At 41.3% G+C, this 19,567-nt stretch overlaps 1 protein-coding gene across 1 annotated transcript in view; it reads left to right on the top strand.

Annotated features, from left to right (window-relative positions):
* The window catches only part of LOC114573466 (gamma-aminobutyric acid receptor subunit rho-2), a 38,015-nt gene extending 19,078 nt beyond the window's left edge, over nt 1-18,937 (top strand). The window contains exons 4-9 of the mRNA XM_028605684.1: nt 1,670-1,893; nt 2,028-2,110; nt 4,576-4,716; nt 6,820-6,972; nt 18,323-18,531; nt 18,629-18,937. Coding sequence (XP_028461485.1) covers nt 1,670-1,893; nt 2,028-2,110; nt 4,576-4,716; nt 6,820-6,972; nt 18,323-18,531; nt 18,629-18,937 — 1,119 coding nt within the window. The remainder of the gene's footprint in view (nt 1-1,669; nt 1,894-2,027; nt 2,111-4,575; nt 4,717-6,819; nt 6,973-18,322; nt 18,532-18,628) is intronic.
* The last annotated feature ends 630 nt before the right edge of the window (nt 18,938-19,567 follow it).

Here is a 19,567-nt window from a genome sequence, read left to right as displayed (position 1 = left end):
TTTGGGTAGAGCTCAGGATATAAATTAAACCTGCATAAGCACTGACTCAGTAATGTCATTTTCACAGCAATACATGTCTAAGGTTTGCTAACATTAGCCACCATACTGAAAGCAGACCAGAACCTCTGAGTGTGCTGTGGTTTTTGTTAAGGAATTCAACACTGTTTTGTGGCATGATGAGGTAATAATGAATGCTAAAATATAGCATAGCAGTAGCAAAAGTAAAGAAAAGTAATAAAGTCAGTGAACCATTACACAGTGATTTTTATCATAAATTGGCTTGTTATTAGTTCATTTTAGACACTAGTGTGTTTTATTGCTAATAAATTCAACTTAATATTTTGTGGAAATTATGAGATCATGGTTAATGCTAAAATGTAGTATAACAGTAGTAGAGAAAAGTCATGAAGACAGCTACACAGTAATGTCTATCCACATGACTTGGTGCTCTTTGGATGCTTTTATATAGACCTTAGTGGTCCCCTAATACTGGATCTGAAGTCTCTTTTATATAGACCTTAGCGGTCCCCTAATACTGGATCTGAAGTCTCTTTCCCGAAATTCAGCCTTGGTGCAGAATTATTGCCACTAGAGTTAGTCCCACAATGAGCTTTCCTTAGGATGTGCCATTTCTGTGTCTGTAGCTATTGAGGGGCAAGGTGGAGGGTGAGGGTGTGTCCTTGACCAACTGCCACTTTGCTCGTTTGAAAGCCATGATGTCTCTCTCTCATGGGTGGGCACAATTCTCTGGGCGGGCAAAGCAGAGAAAGGGGAGGCAACCTTGCTCCTTATGGCCTCATAAGGAGAAGATTCCAGATCGGCCCATCTAAGCTTTCATTCGGTTTACACCTATCGCCATTTCTAGCCACTGGGGGACCATAGTCAGGCTGGGGGAACTCATAAAGTGTAATTTTCATGCTATGGGACCTTTAACCAACATTAGCCATCATAACCTACTGTTGTACCAGATAAATTAAGACTGTAGCAGCAAAACCCTGGAGTTTAGCTCGCATTTAGAGACTAAGGGCCCTATCTTGCACTCAGCGCAATTGCTTTTGTACACCGATGCATGTATCATTCCTATTTTGCACCCGACGCACAGCAGACTTTTCCCTCCACAGACGCAAGTCGGTAAATTAGGGAATGTATTTGACACTTGAAAACATCTCTCGTTAGTAAACGTATAACACATTACAGTTTTTGGAGGGATTCAGACATGCCCCTGAACTCATCTTATGCAACATCAAAGTTATTTTTTTATGGTGGGTGCCAAGAGTACAATGTGTTGATGCAGCTATTATTCCTAACTGATCTGGTCTTATGTAATACCATGAGGTAGATGGGAGAGGATGATCCCTCTAGCGGGGGGAGTAGTGCAGACACAGGACTATTCCGCCTGCATAGCAACAGGGGGAAGGAGGTGAGAAGACAAGGGTAATCTAGGACCAATGAAAGCGGTGGACTGCTTAGTTAACATATGTTCAGCACTTCTCTTGACCATGTATGTTTAGTTATAAGAAATCCATATAATCCAACAGCAACGGGTCATAGCACTGTAATCCCAGAGGGATTCAATAAACCAGAGGCAGCGAGCAAGTAGAGTCCTCGTAGTGAGACTTAATCCAGAGGCTTTTTCTGTTTCTGTCACCCCTCCCCACCCCTCCCTCAGGACTTCACCATGACCCTGTATCTAAGGCACTACTGGAAGGACGAGAGGCTTGCCTTCCCAAGCTCCACCAACAAGAGCATGACATTTGACGGGCGCCTGGTGAAGAAAATCTGGGTGCCTGATGTGTTCTTCGTCCACTCCAAGAGGTCTTTCATCCATGACACCACCACTGACAACATCATGCTGCGGGTGTTTCCGGACGGTCACGTCCTATACAGCCTGAGGTGAGTACAGGAAGCTCCCACCACGCACAGATATCTGCCATCACAGGGTTTTCACACAAACCAAATGAGACATGGCAGGCCTTGTTGCAGAATGCATAGAGCTGGTGACATTTACACTTTGCTTCTTTCCCCAGGGTTACAGTAACTGCTGCATGCAACATGGATTTCAGTCGTTTTCCTTTGGACTCGCAGACATGCACGCTGGAGCTGGAGAGCTGTGAGTATTCATATGCACTGACCACTCCACTCTATTGCTTAGAAGACTAATTATGAAAGGCACAAAGCATTTTTGCAGCATGTGCCCAAATCAACACCACACTGACTAAAACACAAAATAGTTATTAATTACTGTTTCATTATAGTGTTATTTATCAGTAAGAGGTTGGTGCAGAACAACAGTGGATGTTAAAGCCTTGAACACCCACACCTCTGTTCGTTTCAGGAAACAAAAACAACAAACTTCAAGCTAGCAAGATACATGCTGAAAATTGAAAGTTTAGAAGAACATTTGGATTGTGCAATATGGCAGGCCTGCTTTGTTCTTTCAGGGAATGATAGTCAAGATTTACAAAGAATATGTTTAAGGCATTTATTATCTAACTGGGAGGTTTGGGGACCAATTGGTGGGGATTTGCTATGGACAAAATACACAGGGCAATAAACTGGTAAGAGCAAATTACGTTAAACCATGTATCCAGCTAATTTTGCAAATGTTTCACCAAAACAAGTTCCTTGCGAGACCATCCATCCATCTTCAACCGCTCATCAATCCGGGTGTCGGGTCGCAGGGGCAGCAGCTTCAGCAGGGGACTTCAAACTTCCCTTTCCCGAGCCACATTAGCAGCTCTGACTGGGGGATCCCGAGGCATTCCCAGGCCACGGTGGAGATGTAATATCTCCACCTAGTCCTCGGTCTTCCCTAAGGCCTCCTCCCAGCTGGACGTGCCTGGAACATTTACCTAGGGAGGCGCCCAAGGGGAATCCTCAACAGATGCCCTAACCACCTCAACTGGATCCTTTCGACGCAAAGGTGCAGCGGCTCTACTCTGAGTTCCTAACGGATGACTGAGCTTCTCACCCTATCTCTAAGGGAGATGTCAGCCACTCTCCTGAAAAAAATCTCAAGTACCCCTAGGTACTTGAAGTCCTTTACTTGGGGTAAGGACTCAGTCCCCACCCAGAGTAGGCACTCCACCGGTTTCTTTCTGGGAACCATGGCCTCAGATTTTCTGGTGATTAACCTCCCAACCCGGTCATACGCCTTCACCAGATCCACAAAACACATGTAGACTGGATGGGCATTGTCTTAGGCCCCCTCCACAATCCTTGTGAGATAGAAGAGCTGGTCCGTTTTTCCACAACCAGGAGGGAATCCGCATTATTCCTTTTCAATCTGAGGTTTCGACCATCATCCGAATCCTCTTTTCCAGCATCTTGGAGTAGACTTTTCCAGGGAGGCTGAGAAGTGTCTTCCGCCAGGGAAGTTGACAATGATCCACCATCAGCCTCCAGCTCTGCCTCTACCAAAGAGGGTGTGTTAGTTGGATTCAGGAGTTTCTCAAAGTGCTCCTTCCACAGCCCAATTACCTCCTCAGTTGATGCTTGGATGGTTCGCTGTTTCCCCTCCTGAGGTGGCGGACGGTTTTACAGAAACACGTTGGAGCCAACCAAAAGTCCTTCTCCACGTCTTCTCTGAACTTCTCCCACACCCGCTGCTTTGCCTCTTTCACGGCAGATGCTGTTCGTCCGAAATCACGCCTCTCCAGGTGTCTCTATCATTGTCTACGTGTGCGTTGAAGTCTCTCAGCATAACTATGGAGTCCCCTACTGGAGCCCCATGTAGGACTCCATTCAGGGTCTACAAAAAGGCTGAATACTCCGAGCTGCTGCTCTCTGCATATGCACAAACAACAGTCAGATTGTGAGTCACGCCCCAACCCAACAACCCATTGGCAAAGGGAGGCGACCCTCTCCTCCAGAGGCTTGCAAGACTAGTCCTGGCCTAACAGGTGAAACAAAGCTAACAAGACACTCAGGAAGATGTCAATCAATCAGTCTAGGGTTGGGGTTTTACAGATACTGGTGCTAAAACAATACTTTTCAAACAATGCCGGTGCCTAAACAATGCCTGAACTGATACTTTATAAAAAGATTTAAAAAGAAAAAAAAGAAGAACACAAAACGACAGTTGGTGACATTAAAGAACGACTTGTTCATTGCACAATGCACCACCAGTATAGAGTGTGGTCTAGACTACTCTATCTGTAAAGTGTCTCGAAATAACTCTTGTTATGATTTGATACTATAAATAAAATTGAACTGAACTGAACCACAAGTCTCACTTGTTGCAAGTGAATGCACCATTAAGTCACATCTGTGTTGTTTCTACAACAGTGGCAGTGGCCATAGTGCAGCTAGTTTGTGTCTTTAGCTGCAGACTGTTGCACATCCCGGTGTTGATATCCTTTCCAGTGAAATACAATCACACTTTACACCATTTAGCTGTCAGCATTTTAACTGTGTTTAAGCTGTTCAGGGCCTTCAATGGCATTGTTTCACATTGGGTATTAACACATTGATGTTATTGGTTACAGGAAATTCTCACATACTAGCCATTATTCATCCTGCTGATACTGAAACTAGTACAACTATTTATTTACAATCATGCTTTCTGTCCTTCAGATGCTTACACAGACGAAGACCTGATGCTGTATTGGAAAAGCGGTGATGAGTCCCTGAGCACTGATGACAGGATTTCTCTGTCTCAGTTCCTCATCCAGAAGTTTCACACTACTTCCAGACTGGCTTTCTACAGCAGCACAGGTAGACTGGCAAAACAAATCTCCAGTCTGTAGGTATTTTACAGTATATAAGGGCAGTTCACCCCAAAATGGTGATTGCTCCAAGGGGGCCCAAAGTCCTCATGTTTACTGTGTGGCAATTAGTATAAAGTCATTTGATTAATGGATTAATATAAACAGAAATGGAAAAGACCTTAATATGACTGCGCATTTGTACCTAATCTTGAGGTGCTGTATTGTTGAGAGGCCCCGTGTCAAAATGTACTTTTGATGCTGTTAATATTTTAGTTGAAATGATGCTTGCATGGTGCATATTCTTAAACAAATTCATGTTTAATCAACGCATAATCAAGTTGGAGAACACACAGGGAATCAATAGGGGCCCTCATTCTACTGCTGACGCGTTAATCAGCCTGAAGTAATTGTATTGGCTGAGGTGAACCTCAATGAGGCTAGCCAAAGGCAAGATATTAAATGAACAGATATATGTTTTAATATCGTCTGCTTTCTTCTGCACTCTGTCAATTGCAGTTAATGCTTTTAATTTAAAGTGTGTATTTGAATTGTGAAAGTATATGTAATTTCTATATAATTATTATTATTCATTTTCTCACTATTTTAGCAAATAATGCAATATTTTCTGTTCCTATCACATTTCAAACTTTTGTAAAGGACAGTACTTTGTCTTGACCGCCATTTTGGACTTGATATCCAAACCGCTTGAACATATCCTTGTCTCTGACCCAAGTGGTCATAACTACCACCTAGGTGCAGAGACCTGATATGCCTGTGGTGTGTCTTCACTTTTCTTACACTGTGTAATGACACGCATATTTTGAATGAGCTCAAGCATTTCCAGAGAGGCGAACAGGTCCAGACGGTTCCGTGCAGGTGTGGTTCCGTCAGAATTATCCAGTGGACAGCTAGTGATGAGGGCTAGTGGTGGTTGTCTGGTCCAGTGGACGGCAGGAGTCAGGTTCCAATAGTAGGCCCTGTTTACACGAAGGGAAGACGCAGATACTTCCTGCGGTTTGGCCTCTCATTTACACGAAAACCCCGTTTTTAATCACAGAAAACGTTTATTTCTAAAAATTCCGGCCAAAGTGGAGATTTTGGAAATCTTCGTTTGCATGTAAACTGAGACAAACGGAGGTTTAGGCAGCCGGGAGAGAGAAAGAGGACGTGATTGGTTTCTGTTATTGCTATTGTCAGGATTTTGATTGGCTAACGTGGGCTTGAGCTTCTCGTTACACTGCCACCTAAAGGTTTGGCATGCTCTTGACGGCATATATACACGGGTACATATAAACTCAGCATGAACACTTTTCTGAAAACAGAGAGGTTGAAATGTCCGTTTATGAAAATAGCCGGCTACGTGTGAACGTAGCATCAATGTGATCGTCTTGACTATGATCTGACGCAGAGTGGAGGAATGACCGGGTATATGAAGCAGAGGTTGATTGTGGTAGATGAGCTGCAGAAGGAACCCTGACTCCCGCACACCAGACTCCACCCCTGCAATTAGAGACAGACAGTGGGGAGGGAGAGAGGAGAGACAGAGAAGCTACCTATGAGCAGCAGGCCTAACAAACTTGTCTTTAGAGAAAAATTTAGTATAGTTATTTACCACAATCAACAAACCACACTAACAATTTATCATGTTACGAAATAGTGCTACTAAAGGTAGGAAACAAATATTAGTTATATTAATATATATAACAGCTGTAAGCTGTTACTGAGTTAAGCTTCCAGTTAAAGTTCATTTTCAGAGCTTTTACTTTTTAATTTTGCCTAATGAGGTTTTTACTCAACCAATTAGGTTAACAATGTATGCAGAGGAAAGCTGTTCCTCTGAGAAATGTTTTGCAACTCAGGAACTATAACCTATTGTAATCTTGCTGTGTTATCCAATGCAATTATCTCTTTTCTATTCAGATGGGTTTTTGTTTGTTCATTGTTTCGTTTGGTTTTATAGCCCATCCAGATTTCTATCATCCCTGTGCAGATTAGTTTACTTCACCTGGCTCTGTGTATATCGTGGCATTTTAGCATTTCTTCTGTTTTAACTCTGACACATAAAACTATTTTCAAACATTCACTGTATTTTCCTTCTTCCCTCGACCAGGCTGGTACAACCGTCTGTACATCAACTTCACTCTGCGGCGTCACATCTTCTTTTTCCTGCTGCAGACCTACTTCCCAGCCACTCTGATGGTCATGCTGTCCTGGGTGTCCTTCTGGATCGACCGCAGGGCCGTCCCTGCCAGAGTCTCATTAGGTAGGAAGATATGCAACACAATGACCAGCCTGCCTGTTCAAATTTAATGTATGTACATCAGTGTTCGGAGTAACACGTTACAAAAGTAACGCAGTTACAGTAATGTATTCCTTTTTGCTGTGATGAAGTAATTTAACACATTACTAATTACATTTTGGTAATATTGTACCCGTTACAATCGCAGTAACGTGAGTTACAACGCATTTTAACGCAACATTTAGTGGTGTTTTTTTTTTTTTTTTTTTTTTAAGAACTCACCAACACCGCAAAACATTTTTTCACAGGAAAAGAAAAAGCTGTGAGTATTATTTCCTGTTGCTGTATTCGATGGTTGACATGACTGCAGGGACAGATACATGTGCGAGATGGACATTATTTTCAGGAGCTATTACGCTGCGTTGAAGCGAGCTGTCCCGTCTCTGTTCCCGTGGTCAGTATAACTAATTACTCTGAAATGACAGTAACTAGTAATCTATAATGTATTACATTTTGGAAGTAACTTGCCCAACACTGGTGTACAATCACACCACAGTGACCTGAAAGCATAAGCTGGTTAGCACAGGAATTAAACTGTTAAAATAAGGTTAATTTCAATCTCATGTCCCCATTACGGTAAGTATGAAGTTGGAATAAGAATGTGGTTAGCGTACCTTAGAATAAAGGCTGGAAGCAGGGGTAAACAGTTAGCTTTTTATCTAAAATAAAAAATAATCTATTGCATCTACCAGTACCTTAAAAGGAAATTAACACATTTAATTTGTACACTAATTTTTTTTTATTTTAAGGGAGAGTTACAGCGTCAGTGTTACCTTAAAATCTTTATGCTAGACTTGGTGACTTACATGACCCCTTTAGTGATTACTCTTAAAGCACATAGGGACAAATCCAGCAACTTTTTGGGCAGACCTTAATTCCTCTCCCTTGACGAGAGTCGCAAATAATTCCCAGTGAATGTTTCTGTGGCAATCAGCAGCCAGACAAAAACATGGATGAGCTGTGAATGTGTGTACCTAACAGCCAATCACTAATCTCCATTGTTTGTCTGTGGACCTCCTTCTCAGTGCCGGAAATGGGCTGGTACTCACCGGTATGGAGTACCGTCACTTCTTATTGCTTACCTCCACCTCCTGGTGAGTCTAGGTACGCATCACCAAAAGCAGAGTATTAATAAGGAAAATGTTATTAGAAGTTACAGTATTTTTTTCAAATGGTTTGTGAAATGCAAATATATATATACACACACATCGAAATGCAATATATATATATATATATATATATATATATATATATATATATATATATATATATATATATATATATATATATATATATACACACACACACACACACACACATCGCCCATTCCTCTTTACAGAACGTCTCGAGCTCCATCAGGTTGGATGGGGAGCGTCGGTGCACAGCCATTTTCAGATCCCTCCAGAGATGTTCAATGGGATTCAAGTCTGGGCTCTGGCTGGGCCACTCTAGGACATTTACAGAGTTGTCCTGAAGCCACTCCTTCGATATCTTGGCTGTGTGCTTAGGGTCGTTGTCCTCTTGAAAGATGAACAGTCGCCCCAGTCTGAGGTCAAGAGCGCTCTAGAGCAGGTTTTCTTCCAGGATGTCTCTGTACATTGCTGCATTCATCTTTCCCTCAATCCTGACTAGTCTCCCAGATGCTGCCACCACCATGCTTCACTGTAGGGATGGTATTGGCCAGGTGATGAACGGTGCCTGGTGTCCTCCAAACATAACGCTAAGATTTTTGTTTCTCATGGTCTGAGAGTCTTTCAATAAGGAGTGACTTCTGTCTGGCCACCCTACCATACAGGCCTGATTGGTGGAGTGCCGCAGCAATGGTCGTCCTTCTGGAAGGTTCTTCTCTCTCCTCAGAGGAACGCTGGAGCTCTGTCAGAGTGACCATCGGGTTATTGGTCACCTCCCTAACTAAAGCCCTTCTCCCCAATCACTCAGTTTAGAGGGACGGCCAGCTCTAGGAAGAGTCCTGGTGGTTCCAAACTTCTTCCATTTATGGATGCTGGAGGCCACTGTGCTCATTGGGAACTTTTAAAGCAGCAGAAACTTTTCTGTACCCTTCCCCAGATCTGTGCATCAAGACAATCCTGTCACAGACGTCTACAGACAATTCCTTTGACTTCATGCCTGTTTTGTGGTCTGGCATGCACTGTTAACTGTGGGCCCTTATATAGACAGGTGTGGGCCTTTCTAAATCATGTCAACTGAATTTACCACAGTTGGACTCCAATTAAACTGTAGAAACATCTCAAGGATGATCAGTGGAAATAGAATGCACCTGAGCTCAATTTTGAGCTTGATTGCAAAGGCTGTGAATATTTATGTACAAGTGATTTCTTCATTATTTTATTTTTAATAAATTTGCAAATAATCTAACAAACTTATTTTCCAAGTTGTCATTATGGGGTATTATGTGTAGAATTTTGAGGAAAAAAATTTATTTCATCCATTTTGGAATAAGGCTATAACATAACAATGTTGAAAAAGTTAAGCAATGTGAATACTTTCCGTATGCACTGTGTGTATGTATGTATGTACGTATATATATATATATATATATATATATATATATATATATACACACACATACACACACACATATATACACAGTGGGGCAAAAAAGTATTTAGTCAGCCACCAATTGTGCAAGTTCTCCCACTTAAAAAGATGAGAGAGGCCTGTAATTTTCATCATAGGTACACTTCAATTATGAGAGGAAATCAATCCAGAAAATCACATTGTAGGATTTTTTATGAATTTATTTGCAAATTTTGGTGGAAAATAAGTATTTGGTCAATAACAAAAGTTCATCTCAATACTTTGTTTTATACCCTTTGTTGGCAATGACAGAGGTCAAACGTTATCTGTAAGTCTTCACAAGGTTTTCACACACTGTTGCTGGTATTTCCTCCATGCAGATCTCCTCTAGAGCAGTGATGTTTTGGGGCTGTCGCTGGGCAACACAGACTTTCAACTCCCTCCAAAGATTTTCTATGGGGTTGAGATCTGGAGACTGGCTAGGCCACTCCAGGACCTTGAAATGCTTCTTACGAAGCCACTCCTTCGTTGCCCGGGTGGGGTGTTTGGGATCATTGTCATTCTAAAAGACCCACCCACGTTTCATCTTCAATGTCCTTGCTGATGGAAGGAGGTTTTCACTCAAAATCTCACGATATATGGCCCCATTCATTCTTTCCTTTACACGGATCAGTCGTCCTGGTCCCTTTGCAGAAAAACAGCCCCAAAGCATGATGTTTCCACCCCCATGCTTAACAGTAGGTATGGTGTTCTTTGGATGCAACTCAGCATTCTTTCTCCTCCAAACACGACGAGTTGAGTTTTTACCAAAAAGTTCTATTTTGGTTTCATCTGACCATATAACATTCTCCCAATCCTCTTCTGGATCATCAAAATGCTCTCTAGCAAACTTCAGACGGGCCTGGACATGTACTGGCTTAAGCAGGGTGACACGTCTGGCACTGCAGGATTTGAGTCCCTTGCGGCATAGTGTGTTACTGATGGTAGCCTTTGTTACTTTGGTCCCAGCTCTCTGCAGGTCATTCACTAGGTCCCCTCTGGGATTTTTGCTCATCGTTCTTGTGATCATTTTGACCCCACGGGGTGAGATCTTACGTGGAGCCCCAGATCGAGGGAGATTATCAGTGGTCTTGTATGTCTTCCATTCTCTAATGATTGCTCAGTTGATTTCTTCACACTAAGCTGCTTACCTATTGCAGATTCAGTCTTTCCAGCCTGGTGCAGGTCTACAATTTTGTTTCTGGTGTCCTTTGACAGCTCTTTGGTCTTGGCCATAGTGGATTTTGGAGTGTGACTGTTTGAAGTTGTGGACAGGTATCTTTTATACTGATAACAAGTTCAAACAGGTGCCATTAATACAGGTAACGAGTGGAGGACAGAGGAGCTTCTTAAAGAAGAAGTTTCAGGTCTGTGAGAGCCAGAAATCTTGCCTGTTTGTAGGTGACCAAATACTTATTTTACCGAGGAATTTACCAATTAATTTATTAAAAATCCTACAATGTGATTTTCTGGATTTTTTTGCTCATTTTGTCTCTCATAGTTGAAGTGTACCTGTATTGAAAATTACAGGGCTCTCTCATCTTTTAAAGTTGGAGAACTTGTACAATAAGTGGCTGACTAAATACTTTTTTGCCCCACTGTGTGTATATATATACATTGTATATATATATATAAAATAGGGCTGGGCAAGTTAACTTATTAATTAATTAAGGCCGATAACGCTTATTTCTTTTATTTTGTAAAAGTCTGTTGCTGACTGATGCCGTGCTTACAGGAACTGGAAAAGAAAAGAATTGGCGGATAAACAAACCAACAAACATGGAGAAGGTTACAGAACTTTTACATGGACATTTTAATTTTAAAGTTCTTCTAGACGGCGCAGTAGACAGAACCAAAGTTATTTGTAAACACTGCAAATGTGAATTTCCTTATCACCAGAGTACTTCCAGTCTGAAATATCACCTAAATGCAATACACACAGGTGATACCAGCAAATAATTCAACAAAACAAACAGTGGCGCGACGGCAGACTACATTAGATGCAGCGTGTGTGAGAAGTATAGATAAACAAAGTAGCGAAGTGGATAGCTACAGACTGCAGGCCCATTAGTGTCGTGGAGGACGTCGGTCTGAGAAACATTCTGAGAATCGCAAAACAAATGACGGCAGGTATGAGATTCCCTCAAGACGCACCATCACAAGAAGAATACACGAGTTGAATGAAAAGGAGAGGACTGCAAAAGCGACAACTTTACAACGTGTTACTCTCACTGGGGACTAGTGGACATCACTGGGTAACCATAATTACCTTGGAGTTAGTTTTAATGTTATGATTGTTATGATGACAGTTTTCCTTTTCTGATTACATTGTTTAAGTTGAGATTTACACTAAATATTTTAACTGCTACTGTATAAACAAAATACTGATATTAAGTGTTTGCAGAACAAATGTTATGGCACTTTTGTTCATATGGCAGAACATTTTAAATAAAATTGCACTATACACTATAATTTGCGTATAACAATGCGATTAATCAGGGAAATCGTGCGATTAATCGCGATCAAAACTTTGAATCGTTGCCCAGCCCTAATATATATAAAATAATGTATACTTTATTAATCCCACAAGGGGAATTTACAATGTTTCCACTCTGTTGTTATTACACACATTAAACACAGGCCTGAATTACACACATGCTCAGTACCTAAACATGCACTAATGGAGGGATGTCAGAGTGAGGGGGCCTTGCTCAAGAGCATCTCGGCAGTGCCCATACTGATCCGTATGGGGACTTGAACCAGCAACCCTCCAGTTCCCAATCCAACTCCCTACTGACTGACCTATTGTGACTATTTGTTTTTTTTTTGTTTCATTTGGAGAGCCTAGTTGCTTGCTTGTTTCTCTTGCGGGATCTGGCAACCATGCTGCAAACTGCATCTCTGTGATCTAAACACAACTATCTAAACACAACTCCCCCCAACAGCTACGAAACTGGGTGGCAGTTCGCACATTGGGCACAGTGCACCTGACTGCTGGATGAGGGACCAAGAGCACTGTTTCTGCAAGGCAAATGATTGGTTCATTGTGAAAAGATAAGAATCTTGGATGATAAATTTGCAGACATGTTAAATCTCTGGGAGTACACTGTGGACAAGACTGAAACCTTTGACTGAAAGGTGCGAGTGTGTGGTGACGCACTTCAGCCATGATGAGTACAAACACGATCTAGGCCTTAGGAAAGAGATTAAATAACCAAGAATCACTTGCTCATAAAAAGACTACTGACACACTAAAATGGGCTTCACGTGAAGCAATTGAGAAGCAGGTACTGGCTATGCATGCATCAGATTACGAGAGCATGGCAAGAATCATTCAAACAGCAAATAAAGTAGGCAAGCATTGCTGGCCGCTGGCGGACATGCCAGTTGATTTGAGTTTGCAACACCTGAATGGACTAAATATGGGCAGGGTCTTGCAATCCAGTAAGACGTGTGGAGTAATACTCAACCATATTGCAGATTTGATGAAGGAAAAAATTGCAAAAGACATCACAAAAAATAACAGGAAACTGTATTTTCAAGTGGCAAATCTGTGTGAGGTGTATGTCTACGTTCAGCATTAGTGGATGCTTACCCTGAAATTTATTTTGGGGAGTTCATTGACTTTTTTACATTTCACCGAGGACTTTTTAGATCAGTGTCTAGATTATTTTACTTGTGATGGGGCATCAGTAATGCTAGGGAGAAGAGCGGTATGCTAGCCAGCTGTGCAGTAAATTCCTGGGCATTTTTGTGCGGCACTGCTTAAACCACCGGCTGGAGCTAGCAGTAGGTGATGTCATCAAGGAAGTTTCTGGCCTCAATTTTTTTCAGGTCTTTTTTGATAACTCTACTTGCTGTACCATGCTTGCCCAAAAAATCAAAGGGACTTAGGACAGTGTGCACAAGAAGTTAGACAGCGCCTACTAACGATAGGACATTTTTTGTCCGTCCGATGGGTGGCATTAAGTAAAAGTCCTTCATGATCACTTTTTGCTGCTCTGCATCATATTAATGAAAACTAACGTTTCGGTCCCTCTGGACCTTTGTCAAGAGTATTTGCAACCATGAACACAACAATGGTCTTATATACATTCTGATCCTCCCATTCTGTGTCCCTAGGTTTGGGACAGTTGACAATCACTTATCAATGGGAGTGTTTCTCAATAAACACACATTTCACTTGTACAAAAGAAGTGTTGGATGTGCAAAGTACTTCTTCCATAAGCAACAAATGACATAAGCAGAGATTCCAGTGACGGGGCAAAATATAAAGGGCTTGATGATGTGCTCACATCTGCAGCATTTGTCAACAATCTGGGACTGATGTATGATGCGCTCACAGAGCTTAGCTACCTCTCTCTGCAACACCAAAAAAGAGAGATGACAGTGCCAGCAGACAGTCTGTTGACTCGAGTTATGCAAGTGTTTGAGTCCATAGTTTCCATTCCTGGCCCACATGTGACTACAGCTCGTGCAGCTGTGGACAAAAACGTGTGAACCACAGACTTGGACAAATAAACGCTGGACAGTTCTTATAAAAAGCTAATGCATGACATGAAAATCCTAGATCCTTAAAGTTGGCCTAAAGAGGAGTTAGATGTACAGTAGGCGTGTAAATCTTCACTGGTCTCACGATTCAATTATGATTATCCTGTCAATTCAAAACGATTCAACATCATAATGCTTCAATATTATAACGTATTGCTACATGGAGTTTTCCATCGACAAAATCAAGCAGTCAGATATATATATGAACTCCCCTTTTTATTTTATCTGCTCTTAAAAAAGACACTTCCTGAATGCAGCAGAGTCTGAGCACAGCAGACAACAGACAAAACAAAAGACAAAAAAAGCAGCTACCCAAAAATCAACAAGTACCATCAGTAGGCAAAGATCGATTATGGATCATGGTCCTTTGGCAACACTTGCTGCATTAGAGCCTCTACTAAAAACTATCAGGACTATTGTTTCCACTAGTGAGTGCAAGAGGACATTCAGCACTATGAATGACAGCCTTACTGCAAAAAGGAATGCACTTTCTATGAGTCTACTCTCTGGTCTGTTTTATTTTTTTATTAGGGCCCGAGCGCCGACAGCGGCGAAGGTCCTATTGAAACTGAAGGAATAATTCTATTATTATTTTCCCGTCAAATGAATTGGCTTTTTCAGGGGCTTAATATATTCAAAAACTCACCAAATTTGGCGGTCGCATCAAGTCTGGTGAAAATTTAAGTATCTTAAGGGTTTCGGGAATAGGCGCACAAAAATGGCTCGCTAGCGCCCCCTAGAAAGTTAAGAAAATTGAGCCCCTGCAGTGCGTTTAACGTAGACTCACGAAACTTGGTACACTTATGTAACATGTCAAGATGTACAGAAAACTTCATTAGAGCCATACCCTAAACCCAACAGGAAGTCCGCCATTTTGAATTAAATGTTCGAAATTAGTGCGATTTTTGGCCATTTCCACATGTTGAGATTTCATCCAATAAACTTCAAACTCGGTCTGTGCCATCTTAAGATGTTAAAGAGGAAAAGTTGTTAAAAGAAAAACTTTTCGTCATAGGGCGTGGCCGTGGCAGGGCGGCCATTTTGTGCATTTTGCCGCCGAAACAGGAAGTGGATGTAACTCGTGTGTATGTTGTCCGATTACCTCGAAACTTTTCAGGATTCATAAGAGTCCAACCCTGAGGACAAATAAAGGCCGATATTTACTTAAAGTCATAGCGCCCCCTAGTGGCAACAGGAAGTAGGCCTAAAAGTCAAGGTGCTATACTTTAACGAACTCCTCCTAGAGATTTTATCCGATGGACTTCAAACTTGGTCTGTACCATCCCAACACCTTAACAATGAAAAGTTATTAAAATAAAAACTTTTTGTCAGGCGGTGTGGGCGTGGCGTGGCGGCCATTTTGAGTGTTTAGCGATGAACAAAGAAGTTGTTGTAACTTGAGTGTACGTTGTCATATCTGCCTGAAATTTCTCACAATTGACAAGGGTCCATGCCTGAGGACACCTACAGGCCAAAATTGACTTTTGGTCATAGCACCCCCCGCTGGCAACAGGAAATCTGCCTTATATGACAAACATCATCCGATTTGCATGAAACTCAGAATGTGTGGTCTACGTGTGATACTGAGCCGCCCCCTATAATATGACCACGCCCACTTAATCAGGCCACGCCCCCTTTCATACCATTTGAACTGTTTAAGGTAGAGTCTTGTGTGAGGTGTCATTGAACTCAGCAGAGAGTTCCTTCTTTATTGGTGATGGTTTGACCCGCCCCCTATGCATAAGCCACGCCCCCTTTCATAACATTTGAACCGTTTAAGGTATACCCTTGTGTGAGGTATCATTGAACTCAGCAGAGACTTCCTTCTTCATTGGTGATGGTTTGGACTGTCCCCTATGTTTAAGCCACGCCCCCTTTCATACATGCTAACCCATTTAAGGTAGAGTCTTGTGTGAGTTATCATTCATCTCAGCAGAGGCTTCATTTTTAATTGGTGATGGTTGGACCCGCCCCCTATGCTTTAGCCACGCCCCCTTTCACAGCTAATGAACCGTATGACGTAGTCTTGTGTGAGGTATCGTTGAACTCGGCGGGGAGTTCCCTTTTCATTGGTGACGGTTTGTGGCGTCTGAGTGCCGCACAAATGCACAATCGCAAGGAGCGGCGTCCGCCGGAAACCCAGACGCGCGCAGAGGCGCGAGGGCCCGTCCATCGCTGCTCGCAGCTTTAATTTAATTTAATTTTTTTAATTGTAAGAGACCACTGCTAAACAGTTCAATCCAGATGCATACTAAAGGTTGGCGCAGTTAAAGGAAAAGGATAAGTGCTGAAGAAGAGGCATGTTGACCTTCAGCTTGTGACACTGTTGTTACAAAGATCTTCTGGAACCTTTTTTAAGAGTGAGTGTAAGAAAATGAATGTAAAAAGGTTTGCAAGAATACATCTGCACTAGCTAATGCTTTGTTTAACAATATTGTTAATATAGTTGAATGTAAAAGGATAAAATGTTAATCTCACATTCACATTATGAATCCTAATTACTTACTTGTTGATCCATTTTGACCATCATTAAATATGAGGGTATTTCTGTCTAATTTGAAGATATCGTGTGCTGATCCAGATCATGAGGAAAACAGATGCACTTTCATTTCAGGAGTGTAATGTGCATTTCTATAACAACAAAGCACTTAATGTCTACATGTTACTATAGTTATATTAAGGTCTTTAGTGTTACCAAGTTCAGAAAGTTGTAAAACTTAATATTTAGTCTTGCATCACTATATATCAGCATGTCTGCCATTTGTGCTCTACACGTTGAGACTTTCTGTAGATCATCAGCACTGCTATGTTCCTTTGTGAAATGCAGGAAAAGGTTATTACTTTACTGGTGCTTGAGATGATGAAGTTATGATGTTAAATCTTTTGCAATTTACCTCTTTACCTAAAGCAAATGAAACACAGCATTTTAAATATTTCTTTTGAACCACTTCTGTATTTGAATGTCCATTTTGTGTTCGTTTGGAAAAAATATAGACACGTGAAAAGATTCATAACTGATGAAGACTGATTCAAGAAAGAAATTTGTAACTGATGTGTGTAACCCCCATACCACCACATCCATCAACACTATATCATGTTACATCATCATTTAAAAAACAAAAGGATTGAATTTTCAGAGAAATTTGAGTTTTATTTTTCCACTATGGACTGCTTGAAAATAGTTGTCCATAGTTGTCGGAATTAATCAATTTCCAACCATTTTCATTATCGAATTTAATCTGTAGGCCAACAGATTTTAGTTTGTTTTATTGTAGCATATATGCAATATTATACTGTATTTGTGTACAATTTGATTTGTATTCAATCAATCAATCTTTTGTTTAATTAACATATTTTTGAGTTTATTAACAGCTACATAAGCCAAAACATATCATATTGTCATATCATATGTCATATGGAATGAAATGCATACAAAAATACATTTTAAGTGGGATATATATATATATATATATATATAGATTTGCATATAAATATATCTAAGACACATGCAATAATCATGTCATGCAACTGCTGAATTAGGGTGCTGGCACATTTTTGGGTTCAATACAGTGGCGATTCTAGGATCACATCTTTAGGGGTGTCTGGTACCCTTTAAACATAATTCTTTAAAAAAGGTTATTTTACTGTGCTAACTGCATTTTAACATAATTTTGGACCATCATTGTAGGTTAAACACTGAATTATGTAACTGGAAAGACACCAACATTTCTAAGAAAACTGACTTTAATGCTGAGCCACAGGGCTATTACTACAAAGGTGAGGTGGTATTACAAATCAAATGGTATTTTGCAAATATTAAATAAATGAAAAAATTAAAAGTCACATCATCAAATTAAAAGATAATGAGGTCCAAACAATACATTAATTATTAAAAGAGAAACAAAGAATTTGTTGGGCGGAATAAAAAAAGATTGTTTTAACATTGGTACGGAATCTCTGCTGTGGCTCAAAAACTGATCTTGCGAGAGCTCGTCAAACACCCTAAAAAAGGCCTAAAATTGCTCCTGCACTGCTCCTCCAATTGTTCCAACAATTACAGCTAACAGTTTCATCAGTTTCTAGTTTTTGCCCTGCATGTTCCAGAGTGATGTCTGTCCCCGACAGACAGAGATAACATGAATATGAACCTTCTTCATAATAAGATTGTATGTTCTCTGTGCTTCAGGTATAACCACAGTGCTCACCATGTCCACCATCATCACTGGAGTCAACGCCTCCATGCCCAGGGTCTCCTACATCAAAGCTGTGGATATTTACCTTTGGGTCAGTTTTGTCTTTGTCTTCCTTTCTGTGCTCGAATATGCTGCCGTCAACTACCTGACGACAGTGAGGGATGGTAAAGACCGCAAGCTCAGAGAAAAAGCCAGAGAACAGGTACAGAGACTGTTTCACATATGGAGTGTGTCTCCAAATGGTGCTTTCAACTTCTTTTTCAATCTTGATTTCTTTCCTTTCTTTTGCCCAGTCCCAGACACTCCCCTGCACCTGTGGCATGTCCCACGCCAGGACCATGATGCTAGATGGGACATACAGCGAGGCGGATGCCAACAGCCTGGCGGGGTACACAAGGGCCTCCATGGCACCTGAAGATGTGTCGGAAAAACAGGAGCGAATGGTAGTGCATCTCTCCCTGGACACCGAGCCCACGGGGACCAAGAAGAAGGGCATCCGCGGCTTCCGGATTATCCAGAACACTCACGCCATTGACACCTATTCTCGCATGATATTCCCTGGCGCCTACATCCTGTTTAACCTGATCTACTGGTGTGTGTACTGCTGATTGTGTGCATTCTAGCCTAAACTGTAGCAGTGTATGAAAAAAGTGCGGAATGTTTTAGTTGTCCTTAGAAGAGGGATACAGTTGTTTCCCTTCTGCATGTTCAAGTGGAGCAACAAGTTTGGCAGGATGGTTGAAGAATATCAGAGGCTGCTGGGTGCGCATAGCTCCAACTCTGGCTCACATGTCACCGCTGGACTGAACCACTTATACAGCTTCTCCTCCTTTACATAATTATATCACAAGGTCATATTTACCCACATCATACGCCAACAACTGGTTGGCTGGTTGTACAAGTTGTGCTCCCTAGTCTAACTAGTCCAATGGCGGATGTACAAAAATAAAAACAGACTAATTAACTCTCCAGCTCTGCCTACTATTAATATGGCCAACCCAAAACAGACATGATGTCTTGTAGCCAACTTTTTGTTCGTTTGCAATTTATTTCAACAGCATTTTTGTCCTAACTTAAGCATTAACATTTTCCTATCTTTCCATTTAAACATGTTTCTCTGCTACACTCATTACTAAAGCTTTAGTCGTTTTTTTAAAATTGTAAAAAAATATGCTGATGTAATCCGCCATTTTTCAATCACTTATTTTTATAATTGTATCTAGGTAGCTAGCATATGT

The sequence above is a fragment of the Perca flavescens genome, chromosome 18 (assembly GCF_004354835.1).
Source record: "Perca flavescens isolate YP-PL-M2 chromosome 18, PFLA_1.0, whole genome shotgun sequence".
Lineage (NCBI taxonomy): Eukaryota > Metazoa > Chordata > Actinopteri > Perciformes > Percidae > Perca > Perca flavescens.
Note: the sequence above shows the minus strand (reverse complement) of the source record. Positions and strands in the feature narration are given on the sequence as shown.